The sequence below is a fragment of the Rhopalosiphum maidis genome, chromosome 2 (assembly GCF_003676215.2).
Source record: "Rhopalosiphum maidis isolate BTI-1 chromosome 2, ASM367621v3, whole genome shotgun sequence".
NCBI classification, from domain to species: Eukaryota; Metazoa; Arthropoda; class Insecta; order Hemiptera; family Aphididae; genus Rhopalosiphum; species Rhopalosiphum maidis.
In genome coordinates this window covers 58277743-58303152 of record NC_040878.1, presented here as the reverse complement: position 1 = coordinate 58303152, position 25410 = coordinate 58277743, and the positions used below count along the sequence as shown (strand labels likewise).

General features: G+C 24.4%; 1 protein-coding gene across 1 annotated transcript in view; it reads left to right on the top strand.

Moving 5' to 3' along the window:
* The window catches only part of LOC113554952 (cAMP-specific 3',5'-cyclic phosphodiesterase), a 612877-nt gene that overhangs the window by 9276 nt on the left and 578191 nt on the right, over window positions 1-25410 (top strand). Inside the window, exon 2 of the mRNA XM_026959110.1 lies at window positions 5357-5426. Within this exon, the coding sequence (XP_026814911.1) occupies window positions 5406-5426 (21 nt within the window). The 5' untranslated portion in view covers window positions 5357-5405. The remainder of the gene's footprint in view (window positions 1-5356; window positions 5427-25410) is intronic.

Below are 25410 nucleotides of genomic sequence, written 5' to 3'. Positions count from 1 at the left end.
TTTATAAGAATCATGCAGAAACTGTTTGAATGAATTACAATTTATGCATCGTAAGGGTAAATAATGATGTATACTATTTCAATATTCAAGTCATTTTTTAAATTTAAATTTGAAAAAGCACTTATACTACTTAAAAATATAAAAATATAATACATTTGTTTCAATTTGAATATTGTGTAATGTGTACTTATGCTGACATAGGTAATATTGAGGAAATCGATGAGTTTCTTCTCTACCGTTAAAATTTTCAATTTTTTTTAAATAAGTACAGTAAAAAAAAAAATAAATAAATAATAGACATTGTAACGATTAAATAACGATTTAATCCTACAAATCTTTTACAACTGTTAATAATAACAAGAAAGTATTATTAATAATCGTATTTTTTATTTCTTTAGTCATTTTAAACAGTTCTTAACACTCAAAATCTCATTGTTGAAAAATAGGTATGAAAAAACAGGAGATACCATAAAAATGTAATATAATGTTATTATCAAATTATGCAATATAAATTAATTATATTTTGGATCATAATCTCAAAACCCTGATAAAGATTTTTTCTACACCGAGACAAAGTTTAAAAAAACCGAAACGTCTGGACACAAATCTATATTGTAGCCACACCCACGTACTTCGAGGTACGTCTTAATTTCGAGGTAATATGTATTATTATGTATTATTGTACGTCGACGGCAACTATAAGGCAATTGGATAAAACTAATGAGGTACAGACGAATATTATATGTATGTCATATAAATACTTTGCTGGCGTTCCTATAGTGTTACTTTAATAATGTGATTAATTGACAAAACATTCGTTTAACCGTTGTTTTTTTATAGTTTCCTTATACCTCTCAAAATAAAAAAACTTATTTAAAAAGATTTTATCAGTAGTAAGTTAAGTAGTATGTATATGAAAGTACTTATTTTGAATATAATAATTTTTTCTACTGAAAATATTACCTATACATTTTGAAATTAAAACAATATAATAATAATAGTCATGTAAAAAAATAAATAAATAATAATATGTGAAACTATCTATATCTCAATATAACAATAAATGGACAAAAATTATAGTTTTAACAGTCTTTGTTTTTTATGGTACCTACCCTAGTTTTATACCAGAAATGTGTAAACCATTATTCTGTTCGTCGGTGTAATTTATTGTTTTCAGTGCAATTTAATTCGCTCTCGTTCGTAAATACCACGCCAAATACAGGTATTATTGTGCGTGCCCGATATATTATTATTTTTGATTATTTTTACGCCATTCGCTGAAAATTAAATTTTATTTTCGGTAAACTAAATTCATCTAAAATATATACTATGGCCGGCAGTGATGCGTTTTTATCAAAACAATGTAGAACAATATTATTATACTGTTTGCGCACCGATAATATTGAGAGAGATTCACCAAATAATAAGCATATGTACTCCAATTTTTTCCCTGTATAACAATAAATTTGTTCAACTTATGATTTTTGAAATTTTTGAATACACTTAAAGACATTATTTTCAATTTATAAATATTTTTTTATTACTTAAAAGGGTGTATTATTTTTATAAAAACTCCTGTTTTTAAAATGAGAACCTCTTATTTGTATACTACATTATTTAATAGATATTTTGTTTAATAATGTTTTTAATTCTAAGCATACGATTTTGAATAATTTCATTATTGGAGAATAAAAAGGGGTGAGCTTTCTTGGTGAATCACTCATAATGTGTTTACATTGTGTAATAGCTGTCTGTAGTGATGGTGGTTTTATAGAGGACATTAAATTCATCGAGGTTAAACTTATATAAGTTTCTATTTTATGTATACTGTAAAAACTACGCCAATATATCATATTATATTATCGTATCAAGAGAACGAAACGTAATTCAAAGTTTACCTTCTCCTATTCCCACCAAAAAACCCCGTAAATTATAACAAATTATATATATATATATATATCTTATATATAAGATATATAATTGTGTCAGATAGCAGTATAAAATAATACATTATTATTCACCGGTGAGATGTTTAATAAAACTAACGTTTCATGAATTAATAATAGTTATATGTAAACCGGTAAAAAAATATAGGTACAAAAATACTTCTGGCAATAGAGAGTACTAGTACTTACATACTTATTTTCGTTTTTCTTTTTTTTTTAATATTTTTAATATTAAAAATAAGTAATTTTTGGTTTCTAACAACGAAGCGTTTGAATAAACGGGATTTATAATAACTACGACCTAGAGTCTGTACATATTTTATTATGAATAACAAATAGTATACAAATAACAATGTCAAGCAGTGTTTATAATGGAGTTTACCGTACAACCACTATAGAAATAACACATAATTCCGACTTAAAAATTTTTAAACCGTAAAGTTGTATATGTTTTTTTATATTTTTGTTGAAAAATAAAAAATACTTATAAGCAAATTACTAAACAATCAATTCGGACATAAGTTAGTAAAATTATTAACACACAAATAATTTTGATTAAATATGAATACATTTAACACGTTTTAAAATTGTATTTATTTTTTTAGTAACATTGAATATTTTAATTCGAGTAATGAATAAAATTACAGTAAACATTATTTAAATTTTAAAATATAATTTAGATTGTATTTTTAAGTTTAAAGATCTAAACGAATGGACACGTTTCCCCGCTACAATAATATGACAGAATAAAAATATTTTATCAGTCATCATCCGAATACATTTTTATTTATATTTTTAATCAATTTTTATTTCGCCTTAACGACTTGAAAATTATTATAGTACTACATTAATTTATATTTAAATAGTTATTTAATTTTATAACTATCATGTTATACACAATGAAAGATAAAAACAAAAATAATACGAACAAACTTGATATTGTGAGTAAAATTACGTAGGTATATAAAGTTTGATAATATATGGTTAATGGTTATGCATATTATAATTATTACACGTAGTGAAGGTCAATTTTAATGACCCTCTCCTCATTTTGAAAATTTGTACTTTTGATAACCAGACCAAACCAAACGTTTGAGAAAAAACTAAGATATCAGGCAGAAAAGGGGGAGGGGTGAAAATTGAATCGAAACACACAGACATGAGGAATTTGAAACGAAGAATTATTTTTATGCATCTTTAATGTGTCAAATGCCCTGGCATTTGTACTTCCGAACTTTAAAATGTACAAAGTTGTTTTTTATGTGTTGCGAAATATATTATGTTTCACCAACGTTTTATGAATTTATTATAATTTTACAAGCCTATATTTTCTGACGGAATAATATGAAAAAAATATAAATAAAATTACTTTGACATAGATAGAACATAATTAAATGTACGAGTACAACAATGTAATATTATATTAAGCAATTTTCATACGTAAATTGACATAGATAAATATATTGTTAACTAAATATTTATTTAAATATTAAAAAAAAAGAAATAAATAAAATATTATTTACAACAAATTATATTATTCATTTAATATAGTTGAATTCATTTAATTGCTTAAATAAAAACTATATTTTTGAATAATTATTAAACTAAATTTAAACGTAAACTTTCTATCATTAACATCCACGTTATATATGTTGCGTTGGTGATTCGATAATTTTGAGGGGGAAGGGTTATCTATCAATTGTATAATATAATATAATAATTGTGAAATTATTTTTGATTGTCAGTCACTACCTAAATCTTAATACATATAAAAATGAAATGATGTTCCTTGGTAAGGGCATAACTTGAAAACGGGTGAACTAATTAGAAATTAAACTTGTACTTCATACATAATAATTTATGATACGTGCATTAATACATTTAGGTAACTAGGTACTTATCCAGAGTAACTAAGGTCTCGTTTATAATTGGCTATACGTTTTCGTTTAGCACAATATTTTCCATCTTATTATTATTTATTTACTTTATTTTGTATTATTTAAAGTAACCGTTTTTAAATATTTATTTGTTATACGACTTCAATAAAATAAGATAAGCTCTTTTAATTTTTTTTTTAGAATTGATTGTGTCGACTGTAAAATCGTTTTTAATTTATTTTTATGATTAAGCGTAGATTTTGGTAGAGATGAAACAGATCTGTTTTATTATATATTAAATTTAAATATATTTGGGAAATTAAAAAAATATAAAATATTTGGTAAGAGTAGTACGAGGCAGAACTTTAATTTTTGTTTCGTGTTTTTCGATTTATACAAATATAAAGTGATTTTAATACGTGTATTCGATGCTAAACAAAATGTCGGAGTTATTGATTTAAAAAAAATATTATATACTTACTTTTAATTATTATTTTAATTTGTATATGGTAAAACGCACAAAAAGTTTCATACACACATCAGCTTAGCACGTATTTGTTTGATAATTAATATAGTTACTTAGTTCGTATAAGATTTTTTTTAAATCATTCATCAAAAGTTTTTTTTTAAAAAAAATGCGTTAATTTTATAGTTATTATTACGATACCTTAAAATTCAATAGAATCTATTATGTGTAAGTCTGTAATAGATTTAAACTTTAACAATGAGTTGAGTGGGTGGTTGAGAAAACGATGAGTTCAAATGTTTTGAGTCGAAGTATCCACCAGAATAGAGGTCACTAGGGCATGAATAAAACCGTTGGAAAAAAAAGATAAATCAAACGGTATAAATACTTTTTAACAAAATTCGCTTAATATTCTATTTCAAATATCGACAAACGTACGGATGATAATTTATTACACCACATTTTAATTGAATGTGTGCGCATCATTGCGCGTGCATGCGTGAAATAGAATATTTACAACATTACCTACAACATGCGCGAATCGATTCTAACGACTCGAAAACAAACAATAATGGCCACACAATCGTTCATATGATATCATATAGATTTAATCACTATACAATATTACGTTGCTGCGGTGTACACTAGACGAAGACGTATTTATTATGTATTGCAACTGACATCGCGGAACGCAAATACGGTGTGTATATCTACAATATTAATGTTTATAGCAAGGCATTGTTAGCCGGTACCTATTATTAACGTTGCGTATCATAAGCAATCGTACGGCGTTGGTTTTTTTGTGTTATTTCTCAATCTTGTTATTCTCATCTATCGTGAGACGTTTAAATTTAAAAGAAAACAAAATCGTTAAAAAAGCGTCATAAGCGACTAGACACATCCTCTGCGTGTGTAATAATATTATAAACACAGTTAATTTAGTATTCAGAGCTATATCGGTGTTATCTTTTAATATTATGTCGACAAGTCTAACGCGAAATATTACAATACCATAAATGATGGCGAAATGTATTAATTTATTTTTCTTTCTTTTTATCTTTTCACAGACTTTACTCAGTCGAAGAAAATCACCAGATTGCAACCATAGGAAATTTGATGCAGCCAAGCGGATCAAGCGTAAGTCGAAATGACATTTTAACTATATGCGTATTGTGCAATATACGTCATGATGGTATTAAAATGAAAACAATCTCAATAGCAAATTATTTACATCCATAGGCGTATTAGTGTTATACATATAGTATTTAATGATCTTATATATAGGTAACCAAATGACGTATAGCATATTATTGTTATTCAATACCTCAGAAGCAGAAATATGCCCGTTTGTTGTGTTTACTACTCGTATTATTATAGCTACGCGTATTTATGAAAAAAAAAAACTATTTTATTTGTTACAAATTATTATTTTTCATATATTAAGAAAATAATATGCTAAAAAATATAGCGATCCGACGTGAAGTGTTACGTGTTGCATTGCAAGAAGATCATTAATCAACTACGTTTTGATCAATAATATACAATACATAAACAATAATATTATTATAAATAAATATTTACGAAAAAATCTGTACAATATTATATTATGCTACTTGTATATTGTTTAATGATTATTCGAGCGATGGTTGTAATAAATCAATTAAATCCAATCTTTTATTTTATAGAATTGTAACATTTTATTTTTACACATTTTAAATGCATAATATGATTTAATAATTTATAAACTTAACTCTATGAACATAGTTTTTTTACCTAGGCACTTAAATACTGATTATATTTCCAATCACAAATTTTATTATTAATCGACGGTTAATATGTTCAAAAATAGTAAAAAAAAAAAAAAAAATAATAAAAACGCTATTCGGTTTTATCTACACGTTTAATCGACAAACTTAACTACAATATTGTTCGTACATTATGGTGAAATGGACACATAGTGTTGGCAATCTGTTATTTTATCGTTATAAATTTAACAACTGTTTGAAAATTAGAAATAAATTTACCATTTTAATATTAAATATCTGTACTTGAAGGAGAAAAACAGACAAATACATTAAAAAATACACCAAAATCTGGATTTAAGTCCAGTGAGTGTATAATGATTATTTGGCGTAAAACCAAACGTAATCATTACAATATGTTATAAGTTATAACATATTTATGTGTGAAATCGCAAACGCAGCTGATGCTAATACGTTTCGCTCTATGACCCAACATAACCCTAACAGCCACCCCTTAACCAATATCCACCCCACTACTCAATGTTCTCCCGTCTGACCCAACATACTCCTACAACCAACAATATGTACCCGCGGTATGCATACACTCCGGCGTAAGTCCAAAGTGCCGAGTTGTAAGTATAGAGCGAGTCTTTTATATTATACCTGATTTAAAATCGTTACAACTTACAAAGCAAGATGTTTAAATAATTTTTTTTACTATTTTTTTATGGTTATCATTTTTAAGTATTGAATGCCATACATTTTTAACTTTATATATCGAAACAGAATAGTATTCGGAGTATATCGATTTATAAAAATATAATATATACAATCTCGGATAAATTATTAATTAGTTATAATTAATAATTATTTGAAGTCTTGATGAGTGGGGTAGTGCAATACAATTTTATGAATGCTAGTACATGTTTCTACCACTCTACTTCACTTATTAATTAACGTCTAAAATTTCGATTTTTATGTATTCAAAAAATATTTTGTTAAATCCAAATAAGGAATTAAAAATTCATGTTGTCTTTAAAAAATGATAGCGATAAAAAGTATATTTAAAAAAAAATAATTTAAATGGATTACCGATATATAATATTAACTATGCTTTTGCTGAGTCAATAAATGTCATAACTAGAGCAGTCTTAAAATTTTAGTGATGGAGGTCAAACTTTGTTTTATGTTGCTTTAACCAGAGATAAAATTTACTAAATCTGTACTATAATGTAATATCTGAGCTAAATATCGTATTATAAATTCATAATAGGTATATATAACTCAACCTAACCAATGAAAACATTCTGTACATCACTTTATGTTTATATATAAGGTTATTCTTTTGTTTCCTCCTTAGTTTACGCCAACGTTGCTGATCGTCAAAACAACAACAGAACTACCATTATTTGTACCTATCGTAATGTGACGTAACCATTACGCGAAAAATAACAATTTTCATAACGAAATTTGAACGCAGAGCTATTGTTGACAAAATTTAGCACTTGTTATTGGTCGTGGGTATTTAAATTGGTCCTATCGTTATTTTTATAATTTGCAAGTTCCGATTCGGTGATTTTCAGTATGAATCGAATTTTCATATCGACTGGCCTGAACGAATTTTCAAATATATTATTATATCTTTTAGTCTTGAATTGATTTTGCGCAACAATAATTCTTAAATAAAAACTAGTTGTATGTAATAATGGACTTATTTATTTTTCCAGTTAATATGTTACGTTTCAAATAAACCATATTTAGTGCTCAAGTTGTGAAAGATTAAGTAAAGGATCTCGGTTAGATTATTTTAAACTTGCGTTCCAATGAGTGTACCACAAATTCACTGAAAGTTTTACTACATTAATATTTTGTATACTTACATCGTTAAAATAAATTCATGTTAGTGACGTAGATTTATATTTACTCAAAAAAAATTACATATTAAATTCAGCTGTCACAAATAACAATTTTTTATTTTTTAATTAAAGTTTCTATGTTGATAGCTTAACTAATAACTAGATAAAAAAAAATATATAATTAACAGTTTTATTAAATACTTTTAGTATAGACTATTAATAAATAAATAATAACAGTTATTAGCAAACATGCGTCACGCCGACTTTAAGAATCTATCTAGTCTAAAATAAAATCAACAATGATTTAAAAAATTATAAAATCTATAAAATTGTTTAATTTATTTATTGACAGTATCATTGATAAACATTTAATTGTAATTTGATTACTAATTAATTCGGGCATTAGGTTAATCCATTGTGCTCTAAGTCCCCACAATTCAAGCGCTGATTGTATTATTCTATCCATACGATATATTACGCAAAGTCTTTGTGCAAACATAGTGATATTGGAAGTTTTAAAATCTCACCACCGAAACAAAACGTTATAGGCTCGATAAACAAGCTCTGTCTTAGTTTATTTTTTTCGGTCTCCGATTTATTTTATAAAAAAACAATATTATAAGATATTCTAAGCATAACGTCGAGTAACATAACATGCGATATTATAACATAACAATATTATATATTTATAATTACAGTAAGCCCGTATTGTCTGTCTAATATACAACATGATTTATGTGCACAATGTCTATGTATATGGACTTACATCATTTGCAATATTTCCATCCATTTGACTAATCTATTTTACTTTATCGGTTTAAAATAAACCGCAATAGAAACGTACCTTTTAGGGAAGTAGAAAATATATGATAGTCACTGTTGTGTTAAATAACATTTATGGTAACATATTATTCAGTATTATATAGCGCAATTGAAATTCTTATTAACGCTAATTAAAGTGCTAAATAGTAAAGTAATATATTATACAACAGTAGATAATATTTATCATTAACATTAAATGTACATTTTAACATCTGTTTATCAATGTTTAATGATTATATCGAAAATATCAACAAGACTTCAACGAATTGCTTTACACAGTGAGAAATAATGTCAATTATTAACGATCAATCAAAATCTTGGACGAGAAGTTTTAGACACTGCCGTTAAATAGTTTCATTGTATGTAAATGATATAATTTAATACTAGAACGGAGAAACATATTTTATTAATTTATTATTCATAAAATCATCTATTATTAACAGAATACCATTTTCATCGTGTAAAACTTAGATTTTACATACAGCTTTTTGATGTTAATGATTCGAAAAAGCGATTTATTTTATTAGTTTGTATATATTATATAATGTATTTACTTAGATTATTATCGTGTAAGACTGGTTTATACTTAAAATATTATGTAGTTTATGTAGTTTGGGCAAGTAAATGTACGTTTGTATTATTTCCATGTACCATACGATCGATATGTGACTATACACATATATTTTAAATATATAACAACTGAAGTACACAGTATACACACGCATGTACTGAATAACTGAACATAAAACTTTTTTTAGTTATTTTTCCTGTGAGAAAGTCATGTACCACATTTTTTTAAAAACCTTCAGGGACAATTTGATGAGTGAAAAATAAATAGTAATAATATTGATTTTTATTGTAAAACGAATGGTACTTATTATCTAAAAAATAAAACATTTTTAAAATAGTATTTTATAAAATATTGTATATGGCGTGTACCTACAAAACAAACTAACTGTATACTTTACATAAAAAAAAAAAAAAAATACTGAATTAAATTTACTGGCTAATATTAAGACGAATTGAATATTTTTAATGTATTGAGGTTTCAAATATCTAAGTAGGTTAAAAAAAGGCAACTTACTAAAATTAAATTTATGAAACTTAATTTATTTGGCAGAAAATAATATATTGTGCATATTATATTTAGTAATATTTGGTTTTTAAAAACCATGACTGGGTATAAATGTAAATAGAGCCCTGGGGGAGAAAACCTTATGACGCCTTACATTATTATATTATTCTGATTTATTTTGCATTCTTCGTATAAGACCGATTTTTTGTTTTCGAACCCACAATACATTCATTTTATATTTAAAGTTCCAAATAATAAGCTTTAAGTAGGATTTAAAAGGACTTTTAAGTATAATAATAACAATAATATCTATAGTATATAATATATAATAGAAAAAAATATATATACGCTTATTTGTGGTCGATAAATAATAATTATTTATTAATTATTTATTCAACTATATGTTTTCTAATCATATCATTAGCTGTAGTTAAATAAATCATGTAAGGATTTGTGTCACTCGAAATAATAATATATCTTTTGACGGGTTGCATATGCCTAACCGTTACAGTCCAACGGATCCTTAAATAATAATTTAATGGACCATGCTCGGATGATTACATTTTAATGAGCTTTTACATTTTTCAAATATTTATAAAATTTAACTTAAATGGAATAATAATTTAATAATTTGTGTTAGATATGAAAATAACACAAGTTATCACAGATCAATATATTATTACTAAAATAATGAATATTGATAAGGTTTTACACCGAACATACCTAGTTACATTGTTTAAGTTTTATACAGTTAATGTACCTAAACTGTGATTAATTTAAAATTATTATATAGAGTAGTATGGATAGAAATTATTGGTACTCTATGTTTTTCATTTTTTGTTTTTCATTATTAATGATATTATAAATTTACTAGAGAAACTATACACATAAACTAGATGCATAATATACATAAACTGACATTTAAACTTTATAAAAAATAACGAACTCAATATAGGTTAACTAATAAGACTAAACTAAACTAACTTTTTTAATTTTCTAGAACGAAGAATGGAAATAATGGTTGATATCTCTAAATTGGATAAATAAAAATAGTCATAAGATATACTTAAACGCTCTTATATGTGGACGTTTCAAACTTAAAGTCAACAATAACATTTCATTAAATGTCAAAAGATCCTAACTACTTTCCACGTATTGTTTGAACTCAATTTTGTAAAATAACAGTCATGGCGTTGAAAATAAGTCACACGCTTTTGCAAAGAAGTATTTTTACTTATTTTTCGACAAGGCACAGTTAAGAATATTTTGTTTAATGTGAGAAGTTTAAATATCGAAAACTTACAGCAAAACTAGACTGGACTTCTAGCTGTTCTAATATTTTGTTTGATATCATTTAAGATTATCCACACTATAATAGGTACAAAGATGTATTTTATTAGTTTCAGTTTCGAAAATATTGAATATAAAGTGAAAATACTAACCTTTTCCAATTTGTCAAACATTATAGGTACTCATAAAGTTACTTTGTTTTAATTAATTCAAAACCAACGTTTTAAATTAGTACTTACGCAATGTAATTTCATAGCTTACAGTGACTTAAACAATTCAATAAAAATATATTACATTGAATTTTTAATTTAAATTAATATAGTTTTAATGTACTTTTTATATTCTTTAATATTATAACTGTTAGAAATTTGACAAAATTATAGTTTTCTGTATTATTATGTAAAATGATTTTATAACACAAGATGCAATCATATTTTCCAAAAAATATCGCGTGTGTTTATTTTTTATTATTTTATACATTTAGGTACTTTAACAACTAACAACAAACACTTTATTAAAAAAAGAAATAATGAATTTTTTATAATATTTTTACGATGGTCGTTTTTTAGGTTTTTAATTTATTTTGAATGAAAATACTCTTATTTAAATTTCACAGTATTTTGAAAATAATTGTACATATTTTAACTTTTGATGCTATGTTTTTTCATTGGGAATTAATGAAGATAAGCGGAATTTTAACTTTAAATGTATTTGATTATAATAAAGTATCAATTCAAAAATTATTAATATTCTATTATAAAAATATTAACTCAGAAGTTAATTTTTTTCTCAAAATACAACGTTAAATAAGTCATGAATTTTCATTTAAAATAAAAAAAAAAAAATTAGAAATCAGTTATATTAATATAATAATAGCGAATAAAAATAGTACATTTTTTCAAAATTGTTAGTATGGATCAATATGAAAGTACTTTAAACTCCAAATCATGGTTTTTTCCGTTCATTTAAAATCATGCTACAATTATTTTATTTATTAAAAAACATCTTATTTTTAATGTTCATTTGTATGCTCGTATGCCATGAAATTTGGTTAAAAGCTTTTACGTAAAATAATGTTTCCAATGAATGAATACGACATATTGTGTTAAGTTATTTGTAAAGAACAATACGGTTTCACCAATCCCATTTAAGGTAAGTTCCTATATAAAAGTTCTCAACTTCAATACAGTTTTAAACAAACATTTAAAATAAATTTTCTTGATATAAAAATCTATAATATTGTTCATTACAATTTATTATACTTACTTATTTTTTTAAATTATTTAAATGTTATTAAGAATTAAATTTGACTTTTTGAAATTTATAATTTTTCAGCATAATATTTTAAGTATATCGATTACATTTATTTTAAATTGCTTATATTAAAAATACAAAACTGAACACATATTTAAGTTCTAAATGACTCTTTATTAATTCAAAAATTGATAACAAATTACGAAATATAATAATTATTAATTTAACATAACTATTTTTGGTTCTAATTTTAAAATTTTTATTTTCCAACAATCTGCACTTGTTATAATGTATATAATATTATTTATAATATTTGTTAACAACATTTTAAAAGTAGACGTTATTATAAAGGATGATTACAAGGTGAAAAAACTATAATCTTTATTTCACAATAATATTCATGTTCAGTAGACCACGAAATAAGATGAAATGATACTTTTTTTTAATCAAACCTGCTTTAATATAATTTCACTAGAAATTCAAAGTTTGAATCTATTAGAAACTAGTTATTCAAGACTACTGACACATTATTTAAGGTTTTTTATTTTGCGAGCAATAATATTATTAATAATTATAAAAAGGTGAGAAAGTGGGTATCGCATTGCTGTACAGTATAGTGTTGATCATTGTAATAGATAATATGTAAATTTGAACTAAATGACGTATAAATCTATATCACTAAGTGGATTCCATAATGTACTTAATGATATTGTTATTTAGGTATATAAATAAGACTTTATGTCATATAACTGTAACAAAATGATTTTTATATTGAACTTGATAACTAGGTCATTAGAAATATATAGGTGTAAATAATTTAATTTTTTAATAACTAGAAAATGTTCATGTAGGTTTACATTTACAATCAGTTAAATAATTTTAAGATTAACTATAGACACATATTTATGATACGAATGGTTGTTTGTATAATATAATAATGATTTTAATAATTATGATAGAAACATGATTAAATGAATTAGTAAATAATATATATATATTAAATATAGTAATATTATTACTAAATAATTTATTTATGGATAAAATAATAATAATTTTATTTACAAAGCATTTGATATATAATAAAATAATTATGTTAAAGTTAATATAATGATTTTATTGATCAATAATATATTGTTCATTCTCATAGAAACGCTTAAAGAATAAGTTAATATAATAAAATAAAACAAACAAAAACTGGTTAATCGTATAATTTGTTTATTTTAATACAAATAATGATAATAATTATATTCAACTCATTGTATGTATAATTCTCATTTTACGATAATTCAATACAGTTCTAATTTTTTTTTTTTATTTAGAATCAATACTTTTATGAAAAATAAATAATTGCTGTGATTCTAGATAATGGAATGTTCTGTTTCGGATAAAAAAATATAATATTTTTTATTTAACATCATAATGATATCAAACAATTACTATTTTAGATTGTTATAAAAATAACGAAAATACATTGATAAACAAAATGCGTAACGTAATTTATATTATGCATGTGATATCCAAGTACAGTTTCTTCGCAAATTGCTCTTAAGAATTTCTATACAGATATGTATACGATATGTTTATATACGACATAACTTAACTAACGAGAACTACTACAGCATTATTATGTTAAACAATTTCGCATACTTCGCGTAGACGATAAATCGACCGACAAAAAGCAAAACATTATTTAACGTACTTGTTCAACAATAGCTATAAAAAAAGTTGCAAATATATTCGCGTACTATACTGTATTAAAAAAAAAGAAATCAAATCGAGTAAAACCTCGTGCGCTTGTTCTTCGAGAAATGTTTTCGTTACTCTCATTGATCACTAGTCAGGCATTTATACCTGTGGTTGTTCCGTCCGTTCCGATTATGTTGTGGTGTTTTGACATACAACAGTTTAATATTTCAAATATTGATAGTATGGATAAAGTCATTATAATAATATTATCATGTGTACAAATTAAATGAATTTGAAAATAAAAAATTATACATCAATTAATTTTAAAGTGTTTTTTTCATTATGTTTGATTTAATGTATGTACCTAACTTTGAAGACAAAATTAACGTTCATATTTTTGAAATATTTTATTATTATCGTCATTAAAATGTTTTTGGATTATTTTGGAAATATTGCCCTTTTAAAAATATATTCTTTGAGATTATAAAATTCACTATATTATGTATTCTTATTATCAAGGATTTATATTTTCAAAATAATTTTTATGATTCGCAGAGAAAACGTTTTTAAGTTGATTTTTGTTGTATAAGTCAAAAATATAATTTCTTAGTAAATAACGGTAAAACGGTTGTTCATACTTTACTCAATATGGATAATAAGTAATATAGGTTAGTGCAATAGTGCTTATTATTTAAATACAAAAATAATTTTTATCCTAATACGAGTATAATATTAATACGAATTATACACTGCATCAAGGACATTCAATAATGCTTATTATTGAATATATTATGTATACAAAATATCGTTATAACTATATTTAGACTTATATATACTTCATGAAAATCGGTAAGATGATCATTTATTATTTGTTTTTTTATGCTATTATCGGAAAAATGAACTCAAGTTATCAGGATTTTTTTCATGTTGGGTTGGTAAATATATTTAAGTAGTCTGTTGATTATTATTATCTATCGGTTGATAGGTCGCACTTCAGCTGTATTATAGTTGAGTTCCGTGAAGAGAATAGGGTTCCCGTCTACCACTACTACAGAAAAGTTGCGGCCGCTAACTGGCGTCCCGCTGTGCGTGGATAGCCGACTATTTTTTTGGGATTCTCACGCGTGATAGTTTTTTAAATTATATACTGATCTATAGTTTTGTGGTGGATAAGATAAAGTAAACCTTAATTATCTCATATAATCCCAAAATCTACGAATAAGATAAGATTTATTATGTGTTATAATTCATAGTGCATTTAAATTCGATTTTAACCACTTTTTTTTATAATGATTAACTATAGAATATCATTATAGATAAAGCCATTTTTGTTGTAAATCCGGTAATAATTGCACATTTGCACGTGTTAATTTCATCATTATGTCTCAAATATTATGTGAGAGTGGTTTGGGTTCAAAAAGCAAAGTGTTAAATATTGTAGATAAATATAAATACACTTCATTTTGCTAAATTATTAACCGGTAATAATAAACGTTGACGTTTCACTTTGCATTCATAGTAATAGTTTTTTTAAATTTATTTTTTTCTTATTTGATAAAAACAACCTATACCTTAGATCAGTGTTTCACTATGTTCCGCAGAACCATAAATCTTTGAAGATTACTTAAGGATTCGGTGAAACTTAAGTATTTTTTTTTTTTCAAAATATTCAAAAAAATTATTTTGAAAAATCTATTATTTATTTATAAAATATTAATTTATTTTAATTTTACATTTAGTTAATTACAATATGAAATGTACGTTAAATAATATTATTTTGTACTAATACAATATACGAAAGTCAATATTATAATAATAATAGTTATTATAATTATAATAAAGTCATACATTATTTTACTTTTGAATGTTATAATGATACCTTCTTAATAAATAATTGTATTAAATTTTGTTGTATTTAATATATTAGGTATAATATCATTGTTGCCGTTTATTGGCATGTTTAGTAAGTTGTATTCTCCTTTTTTGAAGATAATTTTAATAGGGGTTCCGCATAAAAAAAATATTATTGATTGGTGTTCCGTGATTTCAAAAAGTTTAAGACACTGCCTTAGAGAACTGGATTTTTAATTTGTTTTTTGCTATGTATCGGTAGAAAATCTATCCTCGGTTAGACAGGGGGTAGTCAAGGTCACGACACCATTTTCTTTTTTAACGTCTGGGCGTGTTTCCGGGAATGGAAGGGACTGCGAGATTTCATATTAATGGGTTGCTATTGGAGGCAAGACGGTTATAGAAGCGTTATTTTAAACGTTAAAAAAAAGTATAGAAGTACATGACGAATTATAATTATTTTATAATGATATTACAAATTTTATATTTAAGCACCTGACAAGTCGTAATTAAATTAAGATATACTTAATTATAATTTTATGTCTAATAAGTACCTGTTAAAAGATAATAAAAAAGAAAAAAATAAATATTTTTAAGCATGCCAGTATTGGTTTTCAGACCAAAGGCTGGGTAAAATGTGATGGAAAATGTTATAGTATCGAATCAAAAAGCGTGCGAGAACTCCAAAAAGTATTCAATCATACGCATGCACGTATATAATGGGATGCGAGATATCAATCGTAACCGTTTTAATAGTAGTGGTGGAGCTCCTGTTCTCCTCGAGTACAGACAGTAGTCTAAAAGTCCTCGACTACCCAAATATATTAAGAACACTTTTTTTAAATATTTAATAGTATTAATGCATCATGTATGATTTAAAAAAATATAATTGATATTACTTTTATTGATTTAAATGAATTTCAAGGTGATTTATAAGATATATATTTTTTTTTAATATAATCACTTTAAAACCAAAAATAATATAATATTATTTATATTCAATGTGATATTATTAGTTTCTATATAAAGAAAATCAATTAAATACTAAATTTTTGATTGAACAAGTGTGGTAAAACTGAAAAAAAATGTTACTCACAATTGTTGTTATAACAAATAAATAAAAATAATTTATTATTTATTCTTGTTTCGAAAAACAATCGTATCCTTAACACTTATACGACGTTACGTTGTGTTTATTTTATAAAATGTAGAAGATAATAGGTAGTACGTCAAGTGACTAGGAAATAATTGTTCTTAGAGTAAAAAAACACCGAAAAACTAATATTTTTCAAGTAATAGTTTTTTATTGTGTAACAACGTGTTATAATCTGCAGATTTTTAATTTTATGCTAACGTACCTAATATTATATATTCTAAATAATATTGCTAATTTTCCAAGCATTTATTGTTTATTATTTACAATAAAATTGCTAGTATTTTTCCCTACTCAATTTTCGCCTGTTGGCGACCGAAGGCAAAGTGTATTGAATTATTATTTTTACAGACGTAATTTCAAATACTTATCGAGAATTAATAAATTTCATAAGCCTTTAAATGTTTAAGTTCATTACATTTTCCAACTTCACATTCCCGAAAAAGAACTATTATTACATTAAGGTTACAATGCTAAACACAAGAAGTGAAAATTATAAACAAAGAACAAGACAATTTTTCCGAAAATAAGTTAACTAGACGCATTACTCTAGGAAATCTTGTTTTCAAGTATAATTATAGTATACACACTATTCCCGTGTTATTGTTAAATTCGTGTTAACAGAGTTCAATTAGTTATTTCGACGTGAATACAAAAATAATTGGCCATTTAACTTCGATGGCGAGTAGCGTCGTATTTATGTTCTATGTATTTACCATGATACATTTACACAGTCTTACGTTTTGAGTGTTGATTAGATTTAATTGCATTTATAGTTTTTACTTCAATCCGATTGAAATTTGCTTGGTTCGATTAACCTCTACTTACAAATAGAAATCGCTGAATCTCATTATATACTCGTGTCATTATAATGTAAAAAAAATATATATTTGTATGGAAATTTCGACAATCTTGTAAATTGACTATAGCCAGAGAATTTATCCTTTGATATCGCCTGTAATATTGTGTTAGATAAACTTGAAACGGATTTAAAAATGTGTGTATGTTTCTTTTTAAAATTATTTATTCATAGTCACATGTTTGTTTTATACGTTAGTAAAATGTTAACGCACTATTGAGCAGAACTATTCGAGCTTACTTGGATATTCGCCTCGAGTAATCATCGATGGTCTCGTTAACATCTCTTCTCTGTTTTCAGATATTATTAATTGTAGACTTCGAAGTTGGTTTATACAATCCTTGATTCCATTATTCGTACTATCTCGTAACGCAAAATATAATAACTCAGCCAGACTGCAATGCATCACACAACATCAAATATGTCTAGGAAACGTATCCCCACCAAATCTCAATTAATTAATTTGTTTTTAGATATATGTGGTTAAATATACCATCATAAAATGAAAACACATGGATTTTGCCTGTTTTGAGTGAAAAACAACAAAGAGAAATGAACCGGGTTAACAATCGCCAAGACATAATATAAAATAAGATCTGCGTTAATAACGAATTAATCATTTTCATGATAAAAGAGCCGTATCAACTGTATTGTTACCGGTGAATTATGTGTTAAATACATTTCATATTTTTTGCTTTGAACTAATTATTTTTACATTAAACTATAAAGTAGCTTATAAAAAATCTCTTTTACTTTAAATATCTAAACTTATATTGAAATATCATAAGATTATTTTTAAAAGCCAAAATTAATGTTATCATTAAACTAGACAGATTATATTATCTTTTTTTTTTTAAATAGGTCAATATAGTGACGTATTATTTGAAACGATTATTCAGCAGAAGTATTGGTAAATATTTTAATCAAATAAAACATAACTATAGTTTAACAAGTTATTTATAGAAATTAATTTTAATAAAATAAAAGTTTAGTGTAATGACGTATTTTAATATTTTAGTATAATAATAAACTTACTGATTTCTTCAGAAACTTTGTTTTTGTTATTGATCTCAAGTGAAGGAATGTTTTTAAGAATGTTGAACAACGTTATTTTTTTTTATACAAACACTTTTATAACAGAAAAAAAAAACTCAGTAAATTTCATGTATCGTATTTATGGACCGTAAATCTTATCTAGGTAATTTTTCAGTTTATAGTGCTGTCCTTAAGTGTAAGAATAATATTCAGAAAACCTTTTCAAAAACAATTTTTTTTAAATAAATACGAATAAGCTCTACTATCCGAGTTCTGCTCAAATCGATATATTATGTTAAAAATAATTTATAAACATTGAACATGCAAAACGACTAACGGACAAATGTATACTAAATTTTAATTATTAATTACTTATTAACTGATATATTTATAAGTTGATTAATAAGGATAGTTGATAAATTAATTTTAAATATATTATATTACTAAGAAAAATTCGGTATTCAAGATGTTTATTTATTGTACATATGAACTTAAATGTATATTAAACAAAGTATGTATAATATTTCCTTATAAAGATAACCATAAAAATGGTTTAAAATAATATATAGCAAGTCTACAGAATTTATTGTTTTAAGAAAAATACTTTAAATATATTCTAAGAACGAGTGAGAACAAAAGTCGATAAACAAATATACATTAAAATTATTATAAATATTTCTATTTGTATGCATACCATAACGACTAGATATTTGCAGTGAAATCCGAACGTAGGTATTAGCTATGTAGTAAAATAATTGAAACATTAAAATTGATATTGAAACAGTGCAGGGCAGTGCAATGTAGACAAAATGCATAATAAATTCTCAATTAGAAACTATACCACCATACTGTTATAATATTATTACAATATTTTCGAATGATTGGAATGCATATTTTTTCGACTAGCCGCGAGTTCCGTGTCACCACGATAAACCACCATATACTACCATATTTTCGGAGTGTCCTTGGTAGCCTTTCAATTCATAATACGGGTCATTAACTATATAACAGAGTTTTTATTTTATATCATTGTTCAATCATTCATGTGCGGAACGAAAACATTACCCATTTGATGTGTTCCCGCCACACTGCATAATATTGATTACTTTTGTTTGGGTTTTTAGGATATTGAATGAAAACGTGTTCAAAAACAACTACAGTAATAATTATTAACGTCTACTCAGAATATTTGACAATGAGTTACGTATAAAAAGTTTAACGATGTAATACGCGTGGTATGCAGAACCAAAAGCCCAAATCTTAAAAAACGTATATGCATACTTTTTTTTAGAAAAAAACCATAATAAATATTAAAACTAAAATTATTGTTTTTAGGAAATCACTTTTAAACAACTAATAATTTTTTAAAGCACAATATTGTACATAATAACGTACGTTTCATACGCTGCAATAACATATAATTAAGTTGATATTTTGTATAATATACACTTCTATACCAAAGTGTATATTTTGTATAATAAATAATATAATTATACGTAATACGCATATAAATTTTAAATAATACGACGTATAACATGTTATACACATTTTTGTAAATCAAACAATGTATGTCAACTTTTGGTTCCTGTGATTTGGAAAACTATTCGGAGCAAGGGCACCGACAATTAAAAAAAAAATATTCGGAAAAAGTGATTAAAGATGGACATTTAAGTATAGTCGATTTATGTATCTACCTTATAATTTTATATATTATCCATATGTGTAGAAATTTAAAAGTGCCTACGTTGATATCTATCTATCAAATATAATTGTCAACAAATATTTTATCGGTAAGTGGGTTCGGGAATACAACTTATTGTAATCTAAACCTTAGCCCGTAAGTGTACGTTAAAAATGTATGAAATTATATTTTCATCAAAAGATTTTCTTCGTACACTTTATTAGTAAAGTATAGCAACGGTGAAACAACTAGTACAACTACTGTTTTTACTTAATTACTCCTACACCAGTAGTAGGTAGTTATTACACGTTTCCACGCAAGCACTCTGATGGAATAGGATTTCACCAAGTGCACTCGCTAACTGAATGACGACTACATAATACGAGGTAATCCATTATTTAGCGTAATAACTTCATTATTTCAGAAAACACTAAAATTTTACATAATTTTAAGTCTAAACAAAACAATATTTTATTACAGTTTATTTATAAGTTATATTTTTTATTTTTGCTCTTATAAATATCGCAACATAGATTTTTAATTTCATATTCTAAAGCAGAATATTATTTGGAGTATCAGATCTACAAAAATCAAATTTTAAACAAGCGATTTATTAATTGAGTATTTTAAGTTTTAATTAGTGGAGCAGTAGTCCTACATTTTTTTAGGTACCTCAGTTCAACCTACTATGATTTTATAAACTTTAAATACTTACCTCATGGGCTACTCGTGATTTGTATGAATCAAAGTACTCCAACACATTTTTTGATTTAAAATTTATGTAATAATTGAAACAATAAAAAAAAAATAATAAAATCAAAACAAAAACGATAAAAAAAATAATAACAAAATATATTATTTATAGAAATTTTTTTTGTGACGACTTAATAATATATAAAATAAATACATCGAAAAATGTTAGTGTTTTCTGAAATAATGAATATCTTACATCTAATGAATCATCCGGTGTTGTTATACGTTATATATTGATTGATATAAAAAATTTCTTAAATGTAAAATGATAATTTCAATCCAAGATTCAAATAGTTATAATGAGTACTCGTTTTCGTCTCTCAAGTACAATCTAACACTGTCGAAAATTAAACGACGACGGTGAATTTCGTTTGTCTTTAATCGGAATTTAAAACGTTAAAGGTTGAAATAAACATCAAAATTTGACCTAGTAACTTTTGATGATAACTGAAAAATATCCAAAGACGTTAAATGGGGTAGTATTTCAAGAATGCTAACTGTATAACATAAAGAATTCTATTGTTGGCAAACGAAAATGTCAATCTCTGCCCCTCAAACGATAAATATTTTCGTATAATATTCTTTAGACCTACTCCACCGCTTTACCATATACTATACTTTTTCAAAGGTGAATATTAAAACATAAATTTCATAATGTTTTCTTTAGTTTTATGTGTCTTTAACATGTTAGCGAGCGTGTCATAGAAATAAATGCAGTTACCACTTTTAAATTCGAAATAATAGTTTGGTTATTAAATTAATAATATTTCAATGTCACTGTTGCTTATTTTAAAACGTGTTTGTTTAAATGTCTAAATTAGTTAATAAGAAAAAAAATTAAAGCTATTTTATTGAAACTAGACATTTTTAAAATTTAAAACGTCATATAAAATTGTTTTCATTATATAAGCTAAGCAGTGAATTGCGTTAAGTTTACCACTATTAATATAACTACTACTACTACTATAATAATAATAATAATACTCTCCCTCGAAATATTTAATGTTTAAATTTATCAATGTTAAGTATGACAAAATAAACCATTATAGAAATCACAAACATATAATACAATGGTTTAAATTAAAGCTTATTTTGGAAATTCTGATACATTTGAAGTACTTACTATTTTTTTAGAATTATATATTATGTATGGATTTGAATAGGTAAGGGAATAAAGTAAGAAATGAAATTTCTACGAAAAGCTGAAATAACAAATAAAAAATACCTACCAACAGAATGTTGATAACATGCATATTTAAAAAAAATAAATAAATTATCGAGAGTAAAACATAATACACAATTGAAAAATGAATAGAACGCTGACATAATTAAAATATACCTAAAGTCGTTATTCATTAGACACTAGTTAATAATTATTATGTATTTGAAATTAAATTTAAAATATCGCTATTTTAATTTAAAATATTACATAATATATTTATTTCAATAATCGTAAATTAAGAAATGTATGATACTATCCAAAATACTTTTTTAATATGAGCTTTAATATGCCTTTGTTCACAAGGAATTTGAAAAACTAAATATTCTTAAAAAAATATCTATAAGTGTTTATAATTTCATAATAATATATAATATTATATTATATATATATTGCATTTTAATAAATGAAAAATATATTTTATTTTTAACTTATTGACGGAAATCAACTATATAGAATGTAAATAAAAAAACCTATGCTACAACAATAATGTATAATAATAATACATTTAATCTTAAACGTTATAACGAAATAATTTAAATAATAATTTCGATGCAAACATTAGAATCGATATTAAAAATATCCATAATATCCTCATAATAATACTTCGTAATTGAATTTTTAAACATTTTTCTGTTTTAATATTGTTCGTCCTTTTTTAGGTTATAAAAAAGGTGTGTATACAATAACCATCAATCTATAATATTGATTTTATTGTTTACGATGTATATTCAATTTGAAAAAGATGAATCCACTTTAAATAACATAGGAATGGCGTGAATACAAAATTTTATTGAACTAATAAGTCATCTTAAAAGTTAAAGCATTAAATTGTGTAATGTGTAACGACTACATAATGAAACACGCATCATACAAATATTAATAATTAATATCTACATATTAGTTGGAGCAGTCTATAGCCCGGTCATCTGAATCTATATAAATTAAGTTATTACTTACTTTAAAGTAAATTATAAATGGGTGGAGTCGTGTAGGTAATCCATTATATTAAAAAGTATATTAGTTTAACTTAACTCAATTTGTACAAAATATGTAAAACCACATCGTTAATAAATCATACAACTTTTTACTTACATTAAGTGATTTATAGGTTGATTTATAAAGTATACTTAACTCTATTTTTCTTTCAATAATTAATTTATTCAAATACTTTTTTTTTAACGACTTTATTTTCAAATTATTGAGATTTTTTTGTTCTATTTAAGGTAGATCCTGTGGTAATAAAAATTCTATTTTTAAAATGAGAACCCCCGTTTCTAGATTAAATTATTAAGTGGTTATTTTTTAAAAACATTTGTAAAGACCCAATTCAAAATTAAAATGCGTGTTTTCAGCAGTTATTTGAAGTTATTTAAATATTTACAGTAGGGATAAAAGTCCTTAAAATGGTTTTGCAATAATATAAAATAAATGATATATTGGAAATAGTTATTATTATATTTGGACCATTTTTTCAAATTATTATAATGATAGATTTGTATTAATTATTAATCATATACTAAAATTCAAATTAACTATAACCGCTCTTGTATTATCATTGACTAAATATGTTTAATACACAAAGTTGAATAACTTTGTAATAAATTTTGGTTTTGATAAACCAACAATATTTAGCAAAATTATCCATTAAATATATAATTCACAGTAGAAAAGGTAAGTTTAATTTTAAAAATAAAGGTTTATTTTACCTTGAAATACTCCTTATAAGTAGTAAAAAAATATCACGAATCTTAAAATATGGTCTTTATATATTTAAAATTTACAAAAAGAAGAATTTTATTAAATTCATTGATAAATTAAAACATGGGGTGTATCACCTTTTATATATTATGTGTAATTTGCCAATCTTTGAATTATAATTAACTATTATTCAATGACTGTATTCAAAACAGTATTTTAAATTGATTTTGGATTTGTCTCAAGTATTAATCGCCGACTCTCTTTTGAAAATTAAATATTATTATCAATTTGTTTTCCGTTTCAATTCCTAATTATTTTTGCATAATTTTTACTATACAGAACAAACATTTTGTGATTTTGTGTGTATAATTGAGAAATCGATAAAATTGGAGAGAAATCTCATAAATATTTTTTTTCTAATTCTCAAAAAATAAAAAATTAAGAAATTAATATACTTGTAGATAATTGCCATAGTCTTGCAATAGAAGAAATATTAAAATTACTATAGGAATAAATAACTAAATCGAGTATAAAATACATCCCGGGCTTCATGAATTGTTTTTCAATTACATTTTCCATTTTATACATAATAATAACAGTTTTTAGATTCTTTTTATTTGAGATAAATTTTTTGTTTTTGCCAAAAAAATACTGAAAATTTATTTTCAAATTTTTTTTATTTCTTTGCTAAAATTTTTTAAAGATTTTAATGCCATGCATTATTTAATTATCACAATAATGTTGGTTGTTTACAGTATACATATACGATATCCAATATCCATAAAGTATTTATAAACTTATATATTATATACATAATATAGGTACTTTTTTTTATCAAATTATACATGTAACTTAATCAATTACACAGTTGCACTATAGTGACGTTTACAATATTTACTAAATATTACATAAAGTATATTGTACTTCGTGATTTTCGTTTTGGCTTTTAAGAATTTAGAAATTTCCAAGAAAGCAATAAAATATAAATCATAAATAAATAGAAAAATGTTCTGTTTCGACCAAATAATTCACTCTAAAATAAGCTAAATTTAAATTCGAAATGTATTTAAAACAATATCATAGAGCTGAATTACTTTAAAGGATAATTAAAAATTTTAGTTTTAAAAATTAATGATGCGCTCAT